This window comes from Thamnophis sirtalis, unplaced genomic scaffold, assembly GCF_051295495.1.
Source record: "Thamnophis sirtalis isolate CommonGarterSnake01/CBP01778 unplaced genomic scaffold, rThaSir2_p1.2 scaffold_2, whole genome shotgun sequence".
NCBI classification, from domain to species: Eukaryota; Metazoa; Chordata; class Lepidosauria; order Squamata; family Natricidae; genus Thamnophis; species Thamnophis sirtalis.
The window spans coordinates 8,775,298-8,793,188 of NW_028261382.1; the positions used below are offsets into that span (position 1 = coordinate 8,775,298).

The 17,891-nt window shown below is 41.6% G+C and overlaps 1 protein-coding gene across 1 annotated transcript in view; it reads right to left on the minus strand.

Moving 5' to 3' along the window:
* Nucleotides 1-3,624: 3,624 nt before the first annotated feature.
* Nucleotides 3,625-17,891, minus strand: part of FBN1 (fibrillin 1) — a 217,169-nt gene continuing 202,902 nt past the window's right edge. Inside the window, exons 62-67 of the mRNA XM_087704207.1 lie at nucleotides 17,271-17,387; nucleotides 16,383-16,511; nucleotides 15,482-15,601; nucleotides 10,381-10,612; nucleotides 8,880-9,057; nucleotides 3,625-5,189 (exon numbers count right to left, since the gene is read on the minus strand). Coding sequence (XP_087560333.1) covers nucleotides 4,800-5,189; nucleotides 8,880-9,057; nucleotides 10,381-10,612; nucleotides 15,482-15,601; nucleotides 16,383-16,511; nucleotides 17,271-17,387 — 1,166 coding nt within the window. The 3' untranslated portion in view covers nucleotides 3,625-4,799. The remainder of the gene's footprint in view (nucleotides 5,190-8,879; nucleotides 9,058-10,380; nucleotides 10,613-15,481; nucleotides 15,602-16,382; nucleotides 16,512-17,270; nucleotides 17,388-17,891) is intronic.

A 17,891-nucleotide genomic window follows, 5' to 3' on the forward strand; every position in this document is an offset into this window, starting at 1 on the left:
CACATGACTCAGGGACACTGGAACCCTCGTAAATGTGAGTCCATTGCCAAAAGCATCTGAATTGTGATCATGTAACCGTGGGAGCACGGCAACCGCCATAAGTGTGAAAAACTGTCACCATAGCTCACTTTTTCCACTGCCTTTCTAAGTTTGAACAGTCACTAAATGAACTCTTGCAAGGACTACCTGTATCTAGTTTATCAGAGACCAAAATACTTTTCCTCTCCTAGCTCACAGCAAACTAATTTAAGTTTCAAGCTGATTTAATACTAGATTATGCCAACCCAGTCAACGGCAGTATTTGAAACAGCGCAAATACAATAAGTGCGTAGGCAGAGCAGCTTTTGCAAGCATCTGAACAGGCAGTGCATTTAAAATGACATTTCCCAAGGTGTTTATCATCCCGATTCAGCATTCTAGTCCAGTTAAATAACCAAAGCTAAATACTTATTCGTGTTCATTTGGAAGAAACATCCAACTGCATTCAGCTATGCTCATGTCTGAGTAACATAAGCCCCAGAACAGAGGATTCATTTTATAATATCCCATCACCCGTATAGTTGAGGAATGGTTTCTTTCTTCCTCTAGACAGAATGAGTCATGCAAAGATTGCATGCATTAAAGCCAATTTGTGATTTATATAATATTTGGGGTGGGGGTGGGGAATGGTTCAGAGCTGGCTTGCAGAGAGCTGAAAACTAAAATAAATGACTAGCTTTGGAACTGGAAATTTCTGTTATATTGAAAGATCACGTTCTAGTTTTCTCTCTGTTCTGACCGAGGCTTCCCAAGAGCATGAAGCAAACTCCTGGTCACGACAGAAACCCCTTTTATTAATTGACGGTGAATTCTGCTGATTCACATCCAGCAAAGTCTTTTAAGGGAGGATTTATAGTCACAGACCTTATCTGGCTTGGAGAGCTGCCAGGCCGATCTCTGCAAAACTTGGCAAGGTGTCTTGGAGAGTCACAATTAAGCAAAGTAATTGTCTCCTGCAAACTCCACTCCCCCTTCGCTCCTCTTTTATTTCCTCTGGGAGGGGCCATTCATCGTCCACCTGTGGCCTTACTCCCAAGTCGACCCCTGTTCTTTAGCTGTTCCCTTCATCTGGCAACTCTGTGCATGCGCACACTGGGAACAGGCTCCAGCTGTTCCTCTGCCTCACTGATGTCTGACTCTGAAGGCAGCTGATAACTGGCACACGGCCTTGGCCCCCGCTCTGCCTCCAACACGGAGCCCTCCTCATAGCCTTCCCCAGACTCCAGGACTGGCCCATGTTCCTCCCCAACCTCCTCTCTGTCTGAATCTGCTCCAACTCCACTGGCGGGCCACAACACTCTCACACATATCCAAACAATGAATTTTTCTATACTAACTAGGATGCTTCTAAAAAAAGCATCTCTAGAAAATGCTAACCAGGTTATGCATGCCTGCCCAGAATCAAACACAATTAGCACTTTTCCGTTCAGACCTTCGTTGTTCAAGGCGAAATAGGGGCTGAAAGAGGAGGCACACAAGGAATTTTCACATTTATAAATCTGAATGTCTGCATCTGATTCTTGGGGATTTCTAAAGCCACACATCTGGGAATCCATTAATATTATATAGATCATTTTACTTTCGTCATACCATTCAATAACTCTGGGCAGACTTCCAATATAAATGTTATGTCTAGACCATAGTTTTCCCCATTTTCTTTTTAGGAGCTCGCCAAAATTCACCTGTTTTTGTTTGGGGGATATATGAAATTTTCATTACGGATCAGTTCGAATCTTCATGTTAAGAGTAACTGCATTTTGCTTCACAAGACACCAGACTAATTTAGTAACAAAAACAAAAAAAAGTCCATTACCAAAGAAAGAGGGGGGAAAAATTAATTTCGGGGATCTAACATTTGCAAAATAAAAAATGAAGCTAGCAATATGTAATAGGAATAAATGTACTCTTATCCTTCACATCCTTCTCTTTTTTTTATTTACCAGACTTGGGCTGAAATATAGCAGTAGACTTATATACCGCTTCATAGGCCTTTCAGGCCTCTCTAAGCGGTTTTACAGAGAGTCAGCATATTGCCCCCAACAATCTGGGTCCTCATTTTACCCACCTCGGAAGGATGGAAGGCTGAGTCAACCCTGAGCCGGTGAGATTTGAACCGCTGACCTGCTGATCTAGCAGTAGCCTGCAGTGCTGCTTTTAACCACTGCGCCACCTTGGCTCTGTAAATAAATCTATTCAATAATAGCTGTATTCGGTTATTTAGAAGAAATCAGTCATCTTCCAATTGAAAGAGGACTTTCTAAGTTCATGTCGTTCACAAACTCCATGTAGTTTTAAGCCAATGTTTCGTGATTTTTATATCCTGCTTCCAGAATTGTACGAACAATTCCAAATACAGATTGGCTAGTTTTCAAGGTACTCATCATCAATTGTTAAGAGTAGCAGGCAGCAAGGTTTCTAAATGAAGGTGGGTTCAAGAAATGATTGGCACTGTCAGACCACATACACATATAGTACTTGATATATATTTGTAGGCTGCTATGAGTAGAGTTTGTTAGGCCAGAAGGAAGGAACTGATAAATAACATGCACACTGCATCAAAACTATTGTTCTTCAGATGATGGAGAAGCAACCGCCACCAATGCCACCACTTCCAGGAAGAATGACCGAAAGCACGAAAGAGTTAGCTTACTTTGTAAACAACAGAAATGCAACAGCTGACATTTTATGTGGATGGACATATCCTACCGGTATTATGTTTTGCAATAAAGAGGAAGAGGAAGAGGAAAAGAAGAGTTGGAAGGGACCTTGGAGGTCTTCTAGTCCAACCCCCTCCTTAGGCAGGAAGCCCATCACTTCAGACAAATTGTTATCCAATCTCTTCTTAAAAACTTCCAGTGTTTGGAGCATTCACAACTTCTGGAGGCAAGTTGTTCCACTGATTAATTGTTCTAACTGTTAGCAAATTTCTCTTTAGTTCTAAGTTGCTTCTCTCCTTGATTGGTTTCCACCCATTGCTTCTTGTCCTGCCCTCAGGTGTTTTAGGGATTAGGTTGATTCCCTCTTCTTTGGGACAGACACTGAGATATTGGAAGATTGCTATCATATCACTCCTAATCCTTCATTTCATCAAACTAGACATACCAATTCCAGCAACTGTTCTTCATATGTTTTAGCCCCAGGTCCCCTAATCATCTTTGTTGCTCTTCTCTGAACTCTTTCTAAGAGTCTCGACATCTTTTCTACATCATGACGACCAAAACTGGATGCAGTATTCCAAGCGTGGCGTAATAATTTGATCATACGGAATACTACGATGGTAGCTCTTTAAGGTGTTGTTTTGGACAAAAACATTTACAAAAACTTCAGAAAAGTTGGGTTGCAGCTTATAATGAGAAGGCATCGTATTACTTTCCAATTACTTTTAATTAGCAATTAATTTTAATTTGCTGAATTAGTGGCTGTATTTTAGTTCCAACAGTTTCTGCTTTCTCTCTCTCTGCAAGAAACTCCATCCTACGCATGCCAGGGATATGTAGACGTAGCTACATGTTTGACTCTCCAAGTTCTTTCCTTTCTCAATCAATCTCACCCCACAATCAAACTAAAAACTGTGAATTGTCCGGGTGGGTTTTGTAGCTCTTTTATTAATACTTATTTTTCAATGTAAGTATAAAAGTGACTATTCAAGATTTGTAAAAAGGAGGAGATCGTGACTACAGAGAAATGCACAAGGGTCAAATGTAGGCTATAGATCATAACGTCCCAGTCTTCTCCCAGTATAGATATATTTCTGAACATACCTGTATAAAATAAAAAATACTTTGCCTGGACTGGTGCAAGTTTAGCAAGAATATGAATCCACGGAATGAACTTAAAAAAAAAGAATGGTTTTATTGTGACTTTTTGACAGTGAACCCTTGTCGATATGATAGGTATCATTGGACATGTGTTATACATTATGTCACGACAATAAGTGGAATGGCACTGTGTCAAGTGACTCCGGATTAGTTGTGAATGGTCCTCGCTGACCTCAGTGCATTTTGATTGTCACAGAAGTTTCACCACCAAGTTTGTGTATACAGTTAAGTAGTTGGTCTTATAAGCACCATTATAAACCCTTGCGTGAAGGGAATTATTAATCTAGTTTACAAATGCTTCATGGATAAGGATAGCATGGTTACAGTATACACACACCTTAATTTACATGTACTGTATTATAGATATAACTGAGATAAACTACTGAGCTAAATTCGGGGTTGATCGATGACTGAGTAATGGCAATTTCTTTGGCTTCTAAATTGTGTATATATTACAGTGCATTTATTTAAAAAAAAATCTAGATTGGACATTGTTTCTAGCACCAAATCGATTACAGAAATGGCTGACCTAGTAAGATGTAGCTGGAGAGAGGCGGATCTTAAGATTTCTTTTTTTTAAAAGAAGAAGAAGAATCTAATTGATGGACTTGTGGTCTTGCAACTCTTGGCACCTGTGCTGATCAAACATTGGCTTGGTATCCGTGACCAGCTTTCAATAGCAGTCCCGAAATTCAAGATTCAGTATCTCAAAAGTAGCTACACTTACAAAGAAGCCTGAGAAAAGTGATGGACGTGAGCTAGGGATTCCTTCCGGTACCTTTACTTACATCAAAGTGGAATAATGCTCACGTGTCCAAGGGAATACAATGACAGCTTGCTCCTGCGATATGGAAGAACCTTACTGAGGAATTAAAAAAAAACATTCAAGTCTCACCCTAGCTATCTTTGGCTTTTCATAATTTTTGGTCTCTGGCTGGTGAATTAATGGAGCACAATTTCAATCTTCATTCTCAGGCTGTCTCCTAGCTCTCCACTGAGGTAGTCTTGGTCGTGCTTATCTTCAAACTGAAGGAGTTCTTTCCTTTTGTAGAGCGGGATGCTGCTGATGTGTAGTGAATATATTCCAGGAGCGGGTTTCTTTTTAGCTAAATGAAGGAAGCTGACCCCTTCTTTCTGATTTATCCTAAAGAACCCGTTTTCGTTCCCGTGGTCTATTAAGTATCGGTTGTGGTTGGTCAGGGTGGTGAGAGCGGGGATCAGTTCCAAGAGGCGGTCCTTGTTGTTAAGGCCGGAGATGTTGTAAGATAAGACGGCCGGTTTTTCAAGGTCCCAGCTGGCCAGGTTGACTGTGGCATGTGTCCCCAGCTGACCCTGTAAAAAAAACAAACCAAGATGTTTTAGGTTTTTTTTTCCTCCTGAATTTTTCACCTTCTAACATGAAGCATTGCAATCATCCATATCTGTTGAAGCTTAGATCAACAGCATTGGAAGAGACCTTGTAGGTCATCTAATCCAACCTCCCGCTCAAGCAGGAGACCCTACACCATTTTTGGCAAACGACAGTCCAATCTCTTCTTGAAAGCCTCCAGTGATGAAGCTCCCACAACTTCCGAAGGGAACTTCTGTTCCATGGGTTGATTGTTCTCACTGTCTGAAAATTCATGTTTATTTCTAGGTTGAATCTCTCCTTGGTCAGTTTCCATCCATTATTCCTTGTCTGGCCTTCAGGTGTCTTGGAAAATAGCTTGACCCCCTCCTCTCTGTGGCAACCCCCCAAATATTAGAAAACTGCTATCATGTCTCCCCTGGTCCTTCTCTTCCCTAGACTAGCCATGCCCAGTTCCTGCAACCATTCATCGTATGTTTAGCCTCCAGTCCTCTAATTCTCTTGGTTGCTCTTCTCTGCACTTTTTCTAGAGTCTCAACATCTTTTTTATGGTGTGGTGACCAAAACTGGATGCAGTACTCTAGGTGTGGTCTTACTAACACTTTATAGAATAGTATTAGTACCTCATTTGATCTTGATTGCATCCCTTTGTTAATGCAGTTTAGGATTGCATTGGCTTTTTTGGCTGCCAAAAGCTGTTGGTGGGGGTTTCAAAAAATATCAGCTACTTAAATTATTGGTGCAGCACAAAATGTTATTAACTCAAGAAGATGGTGTCCTTTTCTTACTCCAGAATTTTGCTTTCCAAGCAAGCAATGTTTAAATTAGCCACAAGTACTTTCTGGCGTACTCTGAATCGATGAGACAATTGTGGGCCAGAGCACCTAATCCTCCTCCAAATTATTGGAGAAATATTCCAACCTTTATGAGATGGGCTTTCATACACTGAGACTCCCTGAGAAGGAGTGGTTTGAGATGCGTTTGAAGTTTGTGTCTAATTATATAGTTTAACAGATGTTTGCAGAACCGAGCAGTTAAAACAAACAAACGTTTCCACAAATCCCTGCAGTGGGCCAATTTTTTTTATTATTACAGAAACCTTTGTGGATTTCCTTAGGGCAAAGCAAGAGGCAGAAGAAAAGAACCGATCGTGTATCAGAGCAAATCTATGGATCTCTTTCATTTGTCAGTAATATTGGTAATCTGAGTTGTGGTCTTCTTACAATTTTCTTACAGTTGTTTCACGGAGGACCTGAGGCCCAAGACTTGTCAGATATCAAACATATGCCAAATCCTGAAAAAAAATATGTTCTCCATCCCAACTTCACCTTAAGGCCAGATTATAGGTAGTCCTTGATTCAGGGGTGGGCTGCTACAGGTTCGCCCGGGTTTGGGAGAACCTGTAGCTAACGTTATGGCCGGTTCGTCAAACCTCTAAATCCCACCCCAGGCTGGCCCCGCCCACCCCTCCCCGCCAGGGATGGGTTCCGGCTTCTGCTACTGCCTTGTTTGCACGCACACGCATGCTTGATGCACACTAGGCGTGCATGCACAGTAGTAAAAAAAAAACCTGCTGCACGTGCGTGAAGCAAAAAACAAGATGGCGGTACTTATGGCGCCACCGATAGAACCAGTTTGGGGGCGTGGCAGGCCGAGTTACTATCTACTCAGCCGAACCAATCCGAACCGGTAGGAACCCACCTCTGCTCCCCCTCCCAGGAGTCTCCACATGGTGCATTTTGGATGTGAGGTTAAGTGCAGGATCCACACGGAGGCTCGGGGAGAGGGAAGCACACACACACACCCTTTTCAGCTGAGTCAAAGCTTAAAGATATATTTATTTAACATGGGCCTTTTTGCAGATCGCGGTAAAAATCACTAAGCTCCGCTTCTGAGAATCTGGACTTCCCCCAGCAAAGAGTCAATCTGCAGTAACCCAATTAGGTTGCAGCTGTACAAATATGAAGTCAAGGGTTCAGTATGGTTTAACCAAATATAGCCAACTGTACATATTAGAGCAGGTTAGATGGATGGGTAATGGTTCTTGGTTTATTTCATATGTTGGAATGGATGCTGTGTGTGTGTGCGTGTGTGTGCGCGCGCGCGTGTGTGTACACAAACTTGGATGTACAGACTTGAAGTTAGTTTGTCCAATGTGTCAGTTCCCATGGATTCTCTAAGCAAAAGATGGGAAGAAGTCAGAAGAACGAACTATATTACATCCAGTGATGTATTTCTGCACATTATTATATTATTATATTGATGCACAATATAAGAGGAATCTAGCACATGGAGGCTGCCTTTTCATAGAAAGATTAAATTAATTTTTAACAAATTTCCAGTAAGACTGGAATTGGCAAGATAAGGAATTAGGAAATGTATGATCAGACTTTCTTTCTTTCTTTCTTTCTTTCCTTCTTTCCTTCTTTCCTTCCTTCCTTCCTTTTTCTTTCTTTCTCTTTTCTTTCCTCTTTCTTTCCTTGCTTTTTCTTTCCTTCCTTCCTTCCTTTTTCTTTCTTTCTCTTTTCTTTCCTCTTTCTTTCTTTCCTTGCTTTTTCTTTCTTTCTTTCCTTCCTTCCTTCCTTCCTTTTTCTTTCTTTCTTTCTTAATATCAGGTAGCATCCACATTTAAGTTTCACAAACAAGTGGCAAGTAATTCATTATAATCAGAAGGTAAACAAATAAATTTAATATTTAATCCTTGGGATCACATATATATAGGGCTGGATTCTTAGACTCTTTAGAAGCTGATCTGTATTATTATTAACATTATCTGTGTCTGCTATGCAAGATTTGTTTTTAATCTAAAAGCCAAGTTCTTGACTTTCCTGTGAGAACTCTCATGTTCAATTTCAATTACTAAAGAGATTTATTGCTGTATAATTTCTGATTTTTCTCTTACCCAGAACGGATCAGATCTCCTATGGTGAAGGCACATGTGAAATAAATATTAGCATTGTCATGCTGGTCTATGACCACAAGTGAGTGAGTGAGTGTGTGTGTGTGTGTGTACATTTTTTATTCAGATTAGAGTAATGTAAAACATAAATGAAAATAAAGATAATAGGGAAATGACAAGGGGAAAGAAAGGGGGAGGAGAGATGAAGGATAAAGGGGAAAAGAAATATAAACTTTCGACTTTTTTCAGCACAATAAAATCCAACATAGAAGGACAGCCTTAACTTTTACATAACTTAGTTATTACTAGCCATTTGTGCAACAATAAATTAATCCATTCAGCAAAACCCAAAATCAAAGTTCCATTCTCTTCTGTCTCAGGCAGAAAATTTGGAAGCAATTTGCAAGTAGAAAGAAAACCGGAAATAGTCTTTTCTTGACTGTAATACAGTTTTAGAATATAGAATAACAGAGTTGGAAGGGACCTTGGAGGTCTTCTAGTCCAACCCCCTGCTCAGGCAGGAAACCCTACACCACTTCAGACAAATGGATATCCAACATCTTCTTAAAAACTTCCAGTGTTGGAGCATTCACAACTTCTGGAGGCAAGTCGTTCCACTGATTAATTGTTCTCAATGTGAATGTAAACCATTCAAGGCAGCTTACTATATACTTAACTTTACTATAGATTTTTTTTAAAAAAGTGAAGGAGCCATGCTCAAAATGGAAGCTACGTAAATGTTACATCAGGTGAGAAGGATAAAGGTGCAACTTACCTCTGTATCCAGAGCATTGGTTTCATTTAGGTCTCGCCGTTTCCTTCCCCTTTTCGGATAGCCATTGATTTTGCAATCGTAGCAGGCTTCCGGAGAAAGAGCGCTATCATCTATTTCACCGCTGAGTGGTAGTTCATGGTTCTGACCTTTCCCCAGCCCCATTCCAGCCACGCAGTGTCTACAGAATTTAAAAGAAAGAAAGAACAGACCTCAGGCAGAATTAAAAGAATGTTTCTATTCTTTAAGCATGAGATAACACCCTTATTGCATGCTATATGCTACACTAAAAAAAGATTTTGTGTTGTTAGTTGCAAAGTCATGTCTGACCCATCGCGGCCCCATGGACAACATTCCTCCAGGCCTTCCTGTTCTCTACCATCCTCTAGAGTCCATTTAAGCTCATGCCTACTGCTTCAGTGACCATCCAGCCACCTCATTCTCTGTCGTCCCCTTCTTCTTCTTTTGCCCTCAATCTTTCCCAGCATTAGTCTCTTCTCCAGGGAGTCCTTCCTTCTCATTAGGTGGACAAAGTATTTGAGTTTCATCTCCTGGATCTGGCCTTCTAAAGAGCAGTCAGGGTTGATCTCCTCTAGACTGACCAATTTGATCGCCTTGCAGTCCAAGGGACTCACAGGAGTCTTCTCCAGCACCAGAGTTCAAAGGCCTCAATTCTTTGGCGCCTGGCCTTCCTTATGGTCTTACATATAAGATACATATAAGATATGGTCTTACATCAGGGGTGGGTTTCAGGCGGTTCACGGCGGTCCCCGCGAACCGGTTGGTCGGCGAACCCGGAAGTAAGTAACTTCCGGGAACGCCGAAGGATCCACCCGCCTGCCCGCATTTCTTACCCGGTTTTGACTAGTTCTGCGCTTCCACGCATGCGCAGAGCGCATACAGCGCCTGCGCGATCCTCCAGGAGCAGCTGGAGCATCGCACAGGCGCTAGTATGCATGCGTGCACTGCACACGTGCACGAGGACGCCACCGGCCCCGTTCCAACCGAACCGGTTGGAACGGGGCGAGAAACCCACCCCTGTCTTACATATAAGATTCTTATGGTCTTACATATAAGATACATATAAGATATGATCTTACATATAAGATATGGTGTTACATATAAGATTCTTATGGTCTTACATATAAGATACAATGCCTATATATTTTGTACCTCTGCATCTTTTAACAATTTAATAGAAATCTGATCTATGAGAAAGCCATTTTATTTCTAAACTTGAATATATATTTTTAATTCGTGGGGATTGTATCATCAACTGATGGAGTCAAAGGCACACGAAGGAATGGACCAAACTATAATATATCCATTGTTTACATCTCCTATTGTCAATGCAACTTTTGCTCAAGAAATGGAGTTTATAGCTGTGCCTTTTCTTGCGGATTCCATTCCCCCTACATGGGTTGGTCTGCATTAATCTAAAGAAACTAGGAGGGTATTTGTGGTTGTTTTTGTTGTTGTTGTAGATCCAAAAGCATCTTCTCACCCTTGTCCTATTCGGAAGTACCCTGGTGGGCATCCGCAGACATAACCACCTTCTGTATTGGAGCAACCGTAGCTGCATGGAGCCTGAGAGGACCCACATTCGTTCACATCCTGGCATTGCCCACTGAACTGTTCAAAATTATATCCAGTGGGACACATGCATTTGTAACTTCCCAACGTGTTGTGGCAAGAGGCCCCACCGCAGACATGAGAGCTGAGGCATTCATTTTCATCTGGAAGACAAAGCAAAGAAGGTTTGATCATTGTTCTAATAATGTCTTGAGATATTTAGTCACAACTATCACATTTATCTAGTAAATATCCTGCACACAAGTAGATTCAGGGACAAGGATTCCGTCTATCTAAAATCTCCATGACCGAGATGGGACTCTCCTCTCCTCTCCCCTTCCCTCTTTCCTTCTTCCTCCTCTCTCCTTCTTCCCTCTCTCCTCCCCTCCCCTCTTCTTCCTCTCCTCTTCTTCACTCTCCTCTCTTCCTCTCCTCTCTTCTTTCTCTCCTCTCCTCTTTTTCCTCTCCTGTTCTTCCTCCCCTCCCTCTGCTTCTTCACTCCTCTCCCCTCCCCTCTCTCTTTCTTCCTCCTCTCTCCTTCCTTCTCTTCCTCCCCTCCCCTCTTCTTCCTCTCTTCTTCTTCACTCTCCTCTCTTCCTCTCCTCTCCTCTTTTTCCTCTCCTGTTCTTCCTCCCCTCTGCTTTTTCACTCCTCTCCCCTCTCTCTTTCTTCCTCCTCTCTCCTTCTTCCCTCTCTTCCTCCCCTCCCCTCTTGTTCCTCTCTTTCTTCCCTCTCCTCCCCCTTCCTCTCCTCTCTTCTTCTCTCCTCTTTTTCCTCTCCTGTTCTTCCTCCCCTCCCTCTCTCTTTCTTCCTCCTCTCTCCTTCTTCCCTCTCTTCCTCCCCTCCCCTCTTGTTCCTCTCTTTCTTCCCTCTCCTCTCCCTTCCTCTCCTCTCTTCTTCTCTCCTCTTTTTCCTCTCCTGTTCTTCCTCCCCTCCCCTCTGCTTCTTCACTCCTCTTCCCTCCCCTCTCTCTTTCTTCCTCCTCTCTCCTTCTTCCCTCTCTTCCTCCCCTCTTCTTCCTCTCCTCTTCTTCTTCACTCTACTCTACTCTACTCTACTCTACTCTACTCTACTCTACTCTACTCTAGCTTACTCTACTCTACTCTCTTTTAATATCTTCAAATCACTGTTGACGCCTGAACAAGTCCATGCAGTTTTCTTGGGAAGATTTTGGAAGTGATTTGTCATTGCCTTCTCCCTAGGGATGAGAGATAGTGACCGCCCCAAGGTCACCCAGTTTACTTCTTGCCTAAGGCAGGACTAGAACTCACAGCCTCCGTTTCTGGCCTGGTGCCTTAACCACTATATCAAGCTGGCTCTGTAACTAAATAATTATTATTCCTTATGCCTGGCTTGTGGTCTGTCATTTTGATTCTCATCCAGTTCATGGGGTGCACACAATATTTGCACTAATGCCAAAACTATTGAACGCCTTTCATTATCAACACCTAGTTAAACCGTCATATATAGTTAAATCAAGATAAATGAACAGCTAATTTTTACAACGATTTGAACAAATTATGTTCATTGTTTATCTAATAAGGGCTGATTAAAAACTTGTCTTAAATGAATGCAGCCAATAATTTACAGCATGATGCATATAATACTGGATTCATTATTAGACATATATCTTCCAGATGTGTAGACTTCAGCTCTGAAAATTCTCAGAAATGGCATTATTGTCTGGAAAATTCGTCAACCTTAAATCACATAACTGATAGTGCTGAGTTTGAGGAAACTTGGTGAAACTATATAAAATGATTTATTTCAGAAACTCACTTACTGTACGTTAAAGACTTTGCAAGTTCTTTGAACTAAACAAGATTTATACTTTAAAGCCTTTATGTGAAATACAATTTAGTAGCCCTAGTATTTTACACAGGAAGCAATTCTACCGGACTATGAAATAAAACATCCCACTAGAATTATCTAATAACCTGATTTATTTTGTGACATAAACTATATTCCACACACACACACCCAATTGTTACAGTATCCAAGCTATGCATCAAAGACACACTAACGAATTCTATTCTATTCTAAAGAATTCTATTCTTCTCAAAGGGAACAATTAAAAAGAAATGACATTAGGTTGATTATGAATTTGATTCATAAACGTTCAGTCATTTGCTTACTTGTCTTTAACAATGGTGTTTGTTATTATCTAATGTAGTTATTTTATCATTCTGTTACTTGCTGTTAAAAAAAAATCTTCTTACTTTACCCGTTTCCTTCTGTCAATCTACATTATGAGATCTGGCAAATGGATAAAGATAATAACTGAATCAAAGGGTTTTTTAAAAAAAATAATAAAAGTATCATCCATAAGTTATGGATGGGAAAACAGAGAGAGAGAGAGAGCTGTGTTCCCTGCCCAAGGGCTGATTAATGGACTTGTGACAGAATGGAAATTTGATCTGGGAATTGATTAGCTCATTTATGGCTCTCAAATAGAACTAATTCTAGGTCAGAATTGAAGCTGTAAGAAGAACAGCTGGATTCATTTTTCTTTCCTCTCTATTTAATGCAACTTATATTGGAGTTTAGCACATGATGCTTGTTGAGAGGAGAATAAATTGTGCGCCGAAGCACAAATGAGATAACACTGGGGAGGGGAGGGGAACGGTTTTTAAAAAGTATATGGCACTGAAGAAAAAGTTCAGGTTTTTACACACACACACACACACACACACACACACACACACACACACAGAGTGTTCTTCCAAAAAGCTTTTTCAGCTTCATAGTTTAGTCTACAGTTGTGGGATTTCCTGATATTGTAGTGTTCCTACCAGCCATTTTTTGAACTCTGCCAATGTCAACCAGACTGCACACAATTCAATGCAGGAATAACACCCCCCAGGTTTCATTTTCAAAACCAGAACAATGGTAGTGCTCCATTTACAGGGAGTCCTCAACTTACAACAGTTCATTTAGTAACCCTCCAAAGTTACAATGGCACCAGAAAAAGGGAGCTATGACCGTTTTCCACACTTACGACTGTTGCATGTATCCCCATGGACAAGCGATCCAAATTCAGATGTTTGGCTACTGACTCATATTTATGACGGTTGCAAGGTCCTGTGATTCCCCTTTTGCGACCTTCTTAAAAGCAAAATCAAGGGGGAAACAAGATTGACTTAGCCACCGTGTTACTAACTTAATAGTTGCAGTGATTCACTTAACAACCACAGCACAAAATGGGGCAAAATTCACTTAGCAAATGTTTCACTTGGCAACAAAAAAGGCTGGGCTCAATTTTAAGGTCGTAAGTCGAGGATTACCTGTAATGATTTTGTAACTCAACAAAAAACCTGAAAAGGGCCAACCGAACACTTAATTTAAGCTGTACAGGTCTTTCTAAGCCAAAATATTTCATTTTAAAAAATATAGCAGGCTTGAGTAACTTTCCAATTCTTTTTTTGGACTGAAAAGGCCACATTCCCAATGGGCAACCATGTATAAGTGAGAGCAAGTTTTCTTAACCCCAACTAAAACCAGGAACCTCCCTTAATGCTGGGCCACAATAAAAATAAAAAGATACTAAAATAAGAAAAAGAAAGAAAAAGCAAACCAGGCCCAACCAATGGTCAGTTGTTACATTTGCCATCCCCATATGTATCTCTGGAAAGAATGGCGGTTCCAATTAACCGATTAAATTAGGTGCAGTGCTGGAAATAACCCCGAAAATGAGTTTCTTAATTAAAATTAGTTTTTAGAATATTCTTGCTGCATTCACAGGAATAACGTTCAAATCATTTTGCATGCCTCTGAAAGCACCTTGGGAGAATTACTTATGGCTCTCCTCGTGAATTAAACAAAGCAATTTTCTCTAATTAGTTGTTTCTCATATCAAAACACCTTATGTGCAACCAGAACCAGAAAAACAACATTTAACACAGCACAGTACCAAAACAAAATGATTCGGTTGAGATCTGCATATGTGGGATTGATTGGGGTAGATGGCAGGGGTGACACCGAAATATAATTTTATCCTATTTTCTATCTCTATCTTAAATTATTGTATCCTATTCCAATTCCATTTTAGACTGTATTTTATTCCCATTCCATTTTAAATTGTATTTTATTCCAATTCCATTTTAAATCGTATGTTATTCCAATTCCATTTTAAATTGTATGTTATCAAACTCCGTGACCCGTCAAAACCGCCCTCGACTAAACCGCGCCCGATTAAACCACGTCGCTGACGTCATCAACAGGGCGACAACAGCCAGTGCGGAGAAAGAAGGGCGCTTTAAATAGCGCTTTGAAAGCAAGCCGATTCAATTTAAGGTAAGGGTTAGGTTTAGGGTTAGCTTTAGGGTTAGCTTTAGGGTTAGGTTAAGAGTTAGGGTTAGGTTTAGGGTTAGGTTAAGGGTTAGGGTTAGGGTTAGGGTTAGGGTTAGGTTAAGGGTTAGGATTAGGTTTAGGGTTAGGTTAAGGGTTAGGTTTAGGGTTAGATTTAGGATTAGGTTTAGAGGGGTTAGGTTTAGGTTTAGGGGTTAATTTTAGGTTTAGGGTTTACAGCGTGCTTCTGTCTCCGCGCTGTTGTCGCCCTGTTGATGACGTCAGCGACGCGTTTTAGTCGGGCGCGGTTTTGTGGGTGAACCATCAAACTCCATTTTATATTGCTTTTATCAAATTTTAGTAATAATTTGTTTCTGGAACTTTGCACTTTGATATGGCTCAAAGGCTAATCAATAAAGACTCAAGGTCAATGTCTAATTGGTGGTTTTATTTGTTAATGGCGGAAACACCGATCAGCACTAGATTCTGGACCAGAAGCAGAAGTTCTGATTGGCATCTTTAAAGTCCTACATTACTACGGAGAAACTCATGTTTTTCTGAGATTTTTCTAACGACAGTTCCAGCTAGGCAAAAGGGCTTCTTTGACAATCTCATGTGTTTCCTAAAAACTGTACAGGAAATTACTTCGAAATCAACTAAACAACAATCAACCCAGCCAAAAATTTAATTGCTAACTCGAGAAAGGGACGTGCGTGCTCAGACATTAAAAAAAAAACGAGACTTGCCAACACATTGGTTCCACTGATAATGTTGGAGGTAGCCTTGCGGGCAGCTACACCTGTATCCTCCAATTATATTCTGGCATCCATGCTGGCATCGGTGATTTCCATCACACTCATCGACATCTGCAACAACAAAATAAAGCATAGATGGAAAATATTTTGGATTACTTTGCTGGAACAACAACAACAATGGTTCCGCGTTCCAAGATGCTAATAAAACGCCCACATAGATATAATTACCAGTTGATTTTAAAAGAGTTAATTAGGCCATGGTGCATTTAAATGCATTAACGAGCCACAGTGGCACGGTGGTTAGAGTGCAGTACTGCAAGGTACTTCTTCTGACTGCCAGCTGCCTGCAATTTGACAGTTCGAATCCCACCTGGCTCAAGGTTGACTCAGCCTTCTGTCCTTCCAAGGTGGGTAAAATGAGGACCCAGATTGCTGGGGGCAATAAGCTGACTCTGTGAACAGCTTAGAGAGCAGAGGTGGTATTAAGCCAGTTCTAACCAACCGGTAGCAGAAATTTTGAGTAGTTTGGAGAACTGGCAAATACCACCTCTGGCTGGCTCCACCCTCATCTATTTGCTGCCTCCCGAGTCCCAGCTGATCGGCATCCCAGCTAATTGGCATGGTCTTCTTCTGTTGCCCTGCACAGGAGAATGGAGCTGGAAAGCAGGTTAATGGGGTGGGAAGGGAATGGGGATTTTACAATATCCTTCCCCTGCCATGCCCACCAAGCCAAGCCACACCCACAGAACCAGTAGTAAAAAAATTTAAATCCCACCACTGTTTAGAGAGGGCTGTAGAGCACTGTAAAGTGGTATATAAGTCTAAGTGCTGTTGCTATTAATTACACTCAGGTAAAAGAGTAGAAGGTCATGTAAGTCCTCAAGAGACGTACCTTCGCAGGCGGCACCAGTTTGGTCCAGGGCAAAGCCCCGCTGGCATTCACACGTAAAGCTTCCAGGAGTATTTTGACAAACTCCCTTTGACCCACAAAGATTGACGTCAGTGGCGCATTCATTGTTATCTAAAAGAAATACATATGGATATTAGATGATCTCTCCTTTTGTGGGTGTGTGGGTGTGTGTCTACAAGGCTTCTACAATGAAAGAGAGAGGGGGCGGGGACAGGTTGGTCTAGCGGTTAAAACACCAGACTAGAAAGCGGGCATCCATGAGTTCTAGTCCTGCCTTAGGCATGAAAATCAGCTGGGGGATTTTCAACCAATCACCAGGAGGGGATGAGTTTTAGTCCCGCCTTAGGCATAAAAGCCGACTGGGGGATTTTGAGCCAATCACCAGGAAGGGGTGAGTTCTAGTCCCGCCTTAGGCATAAAAGCTGACTGGGGGATTTTGAGCCAATCACCAGGAAGGGGTGAGTTCTAGTCCCATCTTAGGCATGAAAGCCGACTGGGGGATTTTGAGCCAATCACCAGGAGGGGGTGAGTTCTAGTCCTGCCTTAGGCATAAAAGCCGACTGGGGGATTTTGAGCCAATCACCAGGAGGGGGTGAGTTCTAGTCCCGCCTTAGGCATAAAAGCCGACTGGGGGATTTTGAGCCAATCACCAGGAGGGGGTGAGTTCTAGTCCCGCCTTAGGCATAAAAGCCGATTGGGGGATTTTGAGCCAGTCACCAGGAGGGGGTGAGTTCTAGTCCTGTTCTAGACATGAAAGCCAACTGGGTGACTTTGGGCCAGTCCTTCTCTCTCAGACAAAGTGGCTGCACAGAGTGGTTGTTGTGGGGGAAATAGGAGGACAAAGGTGTGTTGGTATTTCTTCTCACTCACCAATACATGCTGAATGGTGTTGAGTAAAGCCAGGGGGACATTTACAAGTAAAGCCTCCAATAGTGTTGACACAAAGAAACTGGCAGTTGTGTTGCTTGGTGGCACATTCATCAAAATCTGAAAGGACAGCAAATTCATTTGTTCAGGTTTTGCTCCTCATCAAGACAACATGACAACATACGTCTCCCCAGTTCATGGGGACCGAACCGTAATCCTAAACAGCTTTCCCCCCCTATGGGGTTTTCCCATGTATTTTACCAGGAAACCTAGATAGGGCAGGTTCAAAAAAGCCTCCTCCTAACCATGCCGATGGGCTAGGAATCTATTCTGTTCTATTCTATTTCATTCCATTCCATTCCATATCCCTCTTCTCTTCCCATCCCATCCCTTCCATTTTCTATTCTATTCTATTCTATTCTACTTCATTCCATTCCATATCCCTCTTCTCTTCCCATCCCTTCCCTTTTCTATTCTATTCTATTCTATTCTATTCCATTCCATTCCATATCCCTCTTCTCTTCTCTTCCCATCCCATCCCTTCCCTTCCCTTCCATTTTCTATTCTATTCTATTCTATTTCATTCCATTCCATTCCATATCCCTCTTCCCTTCCCTTCCCTTC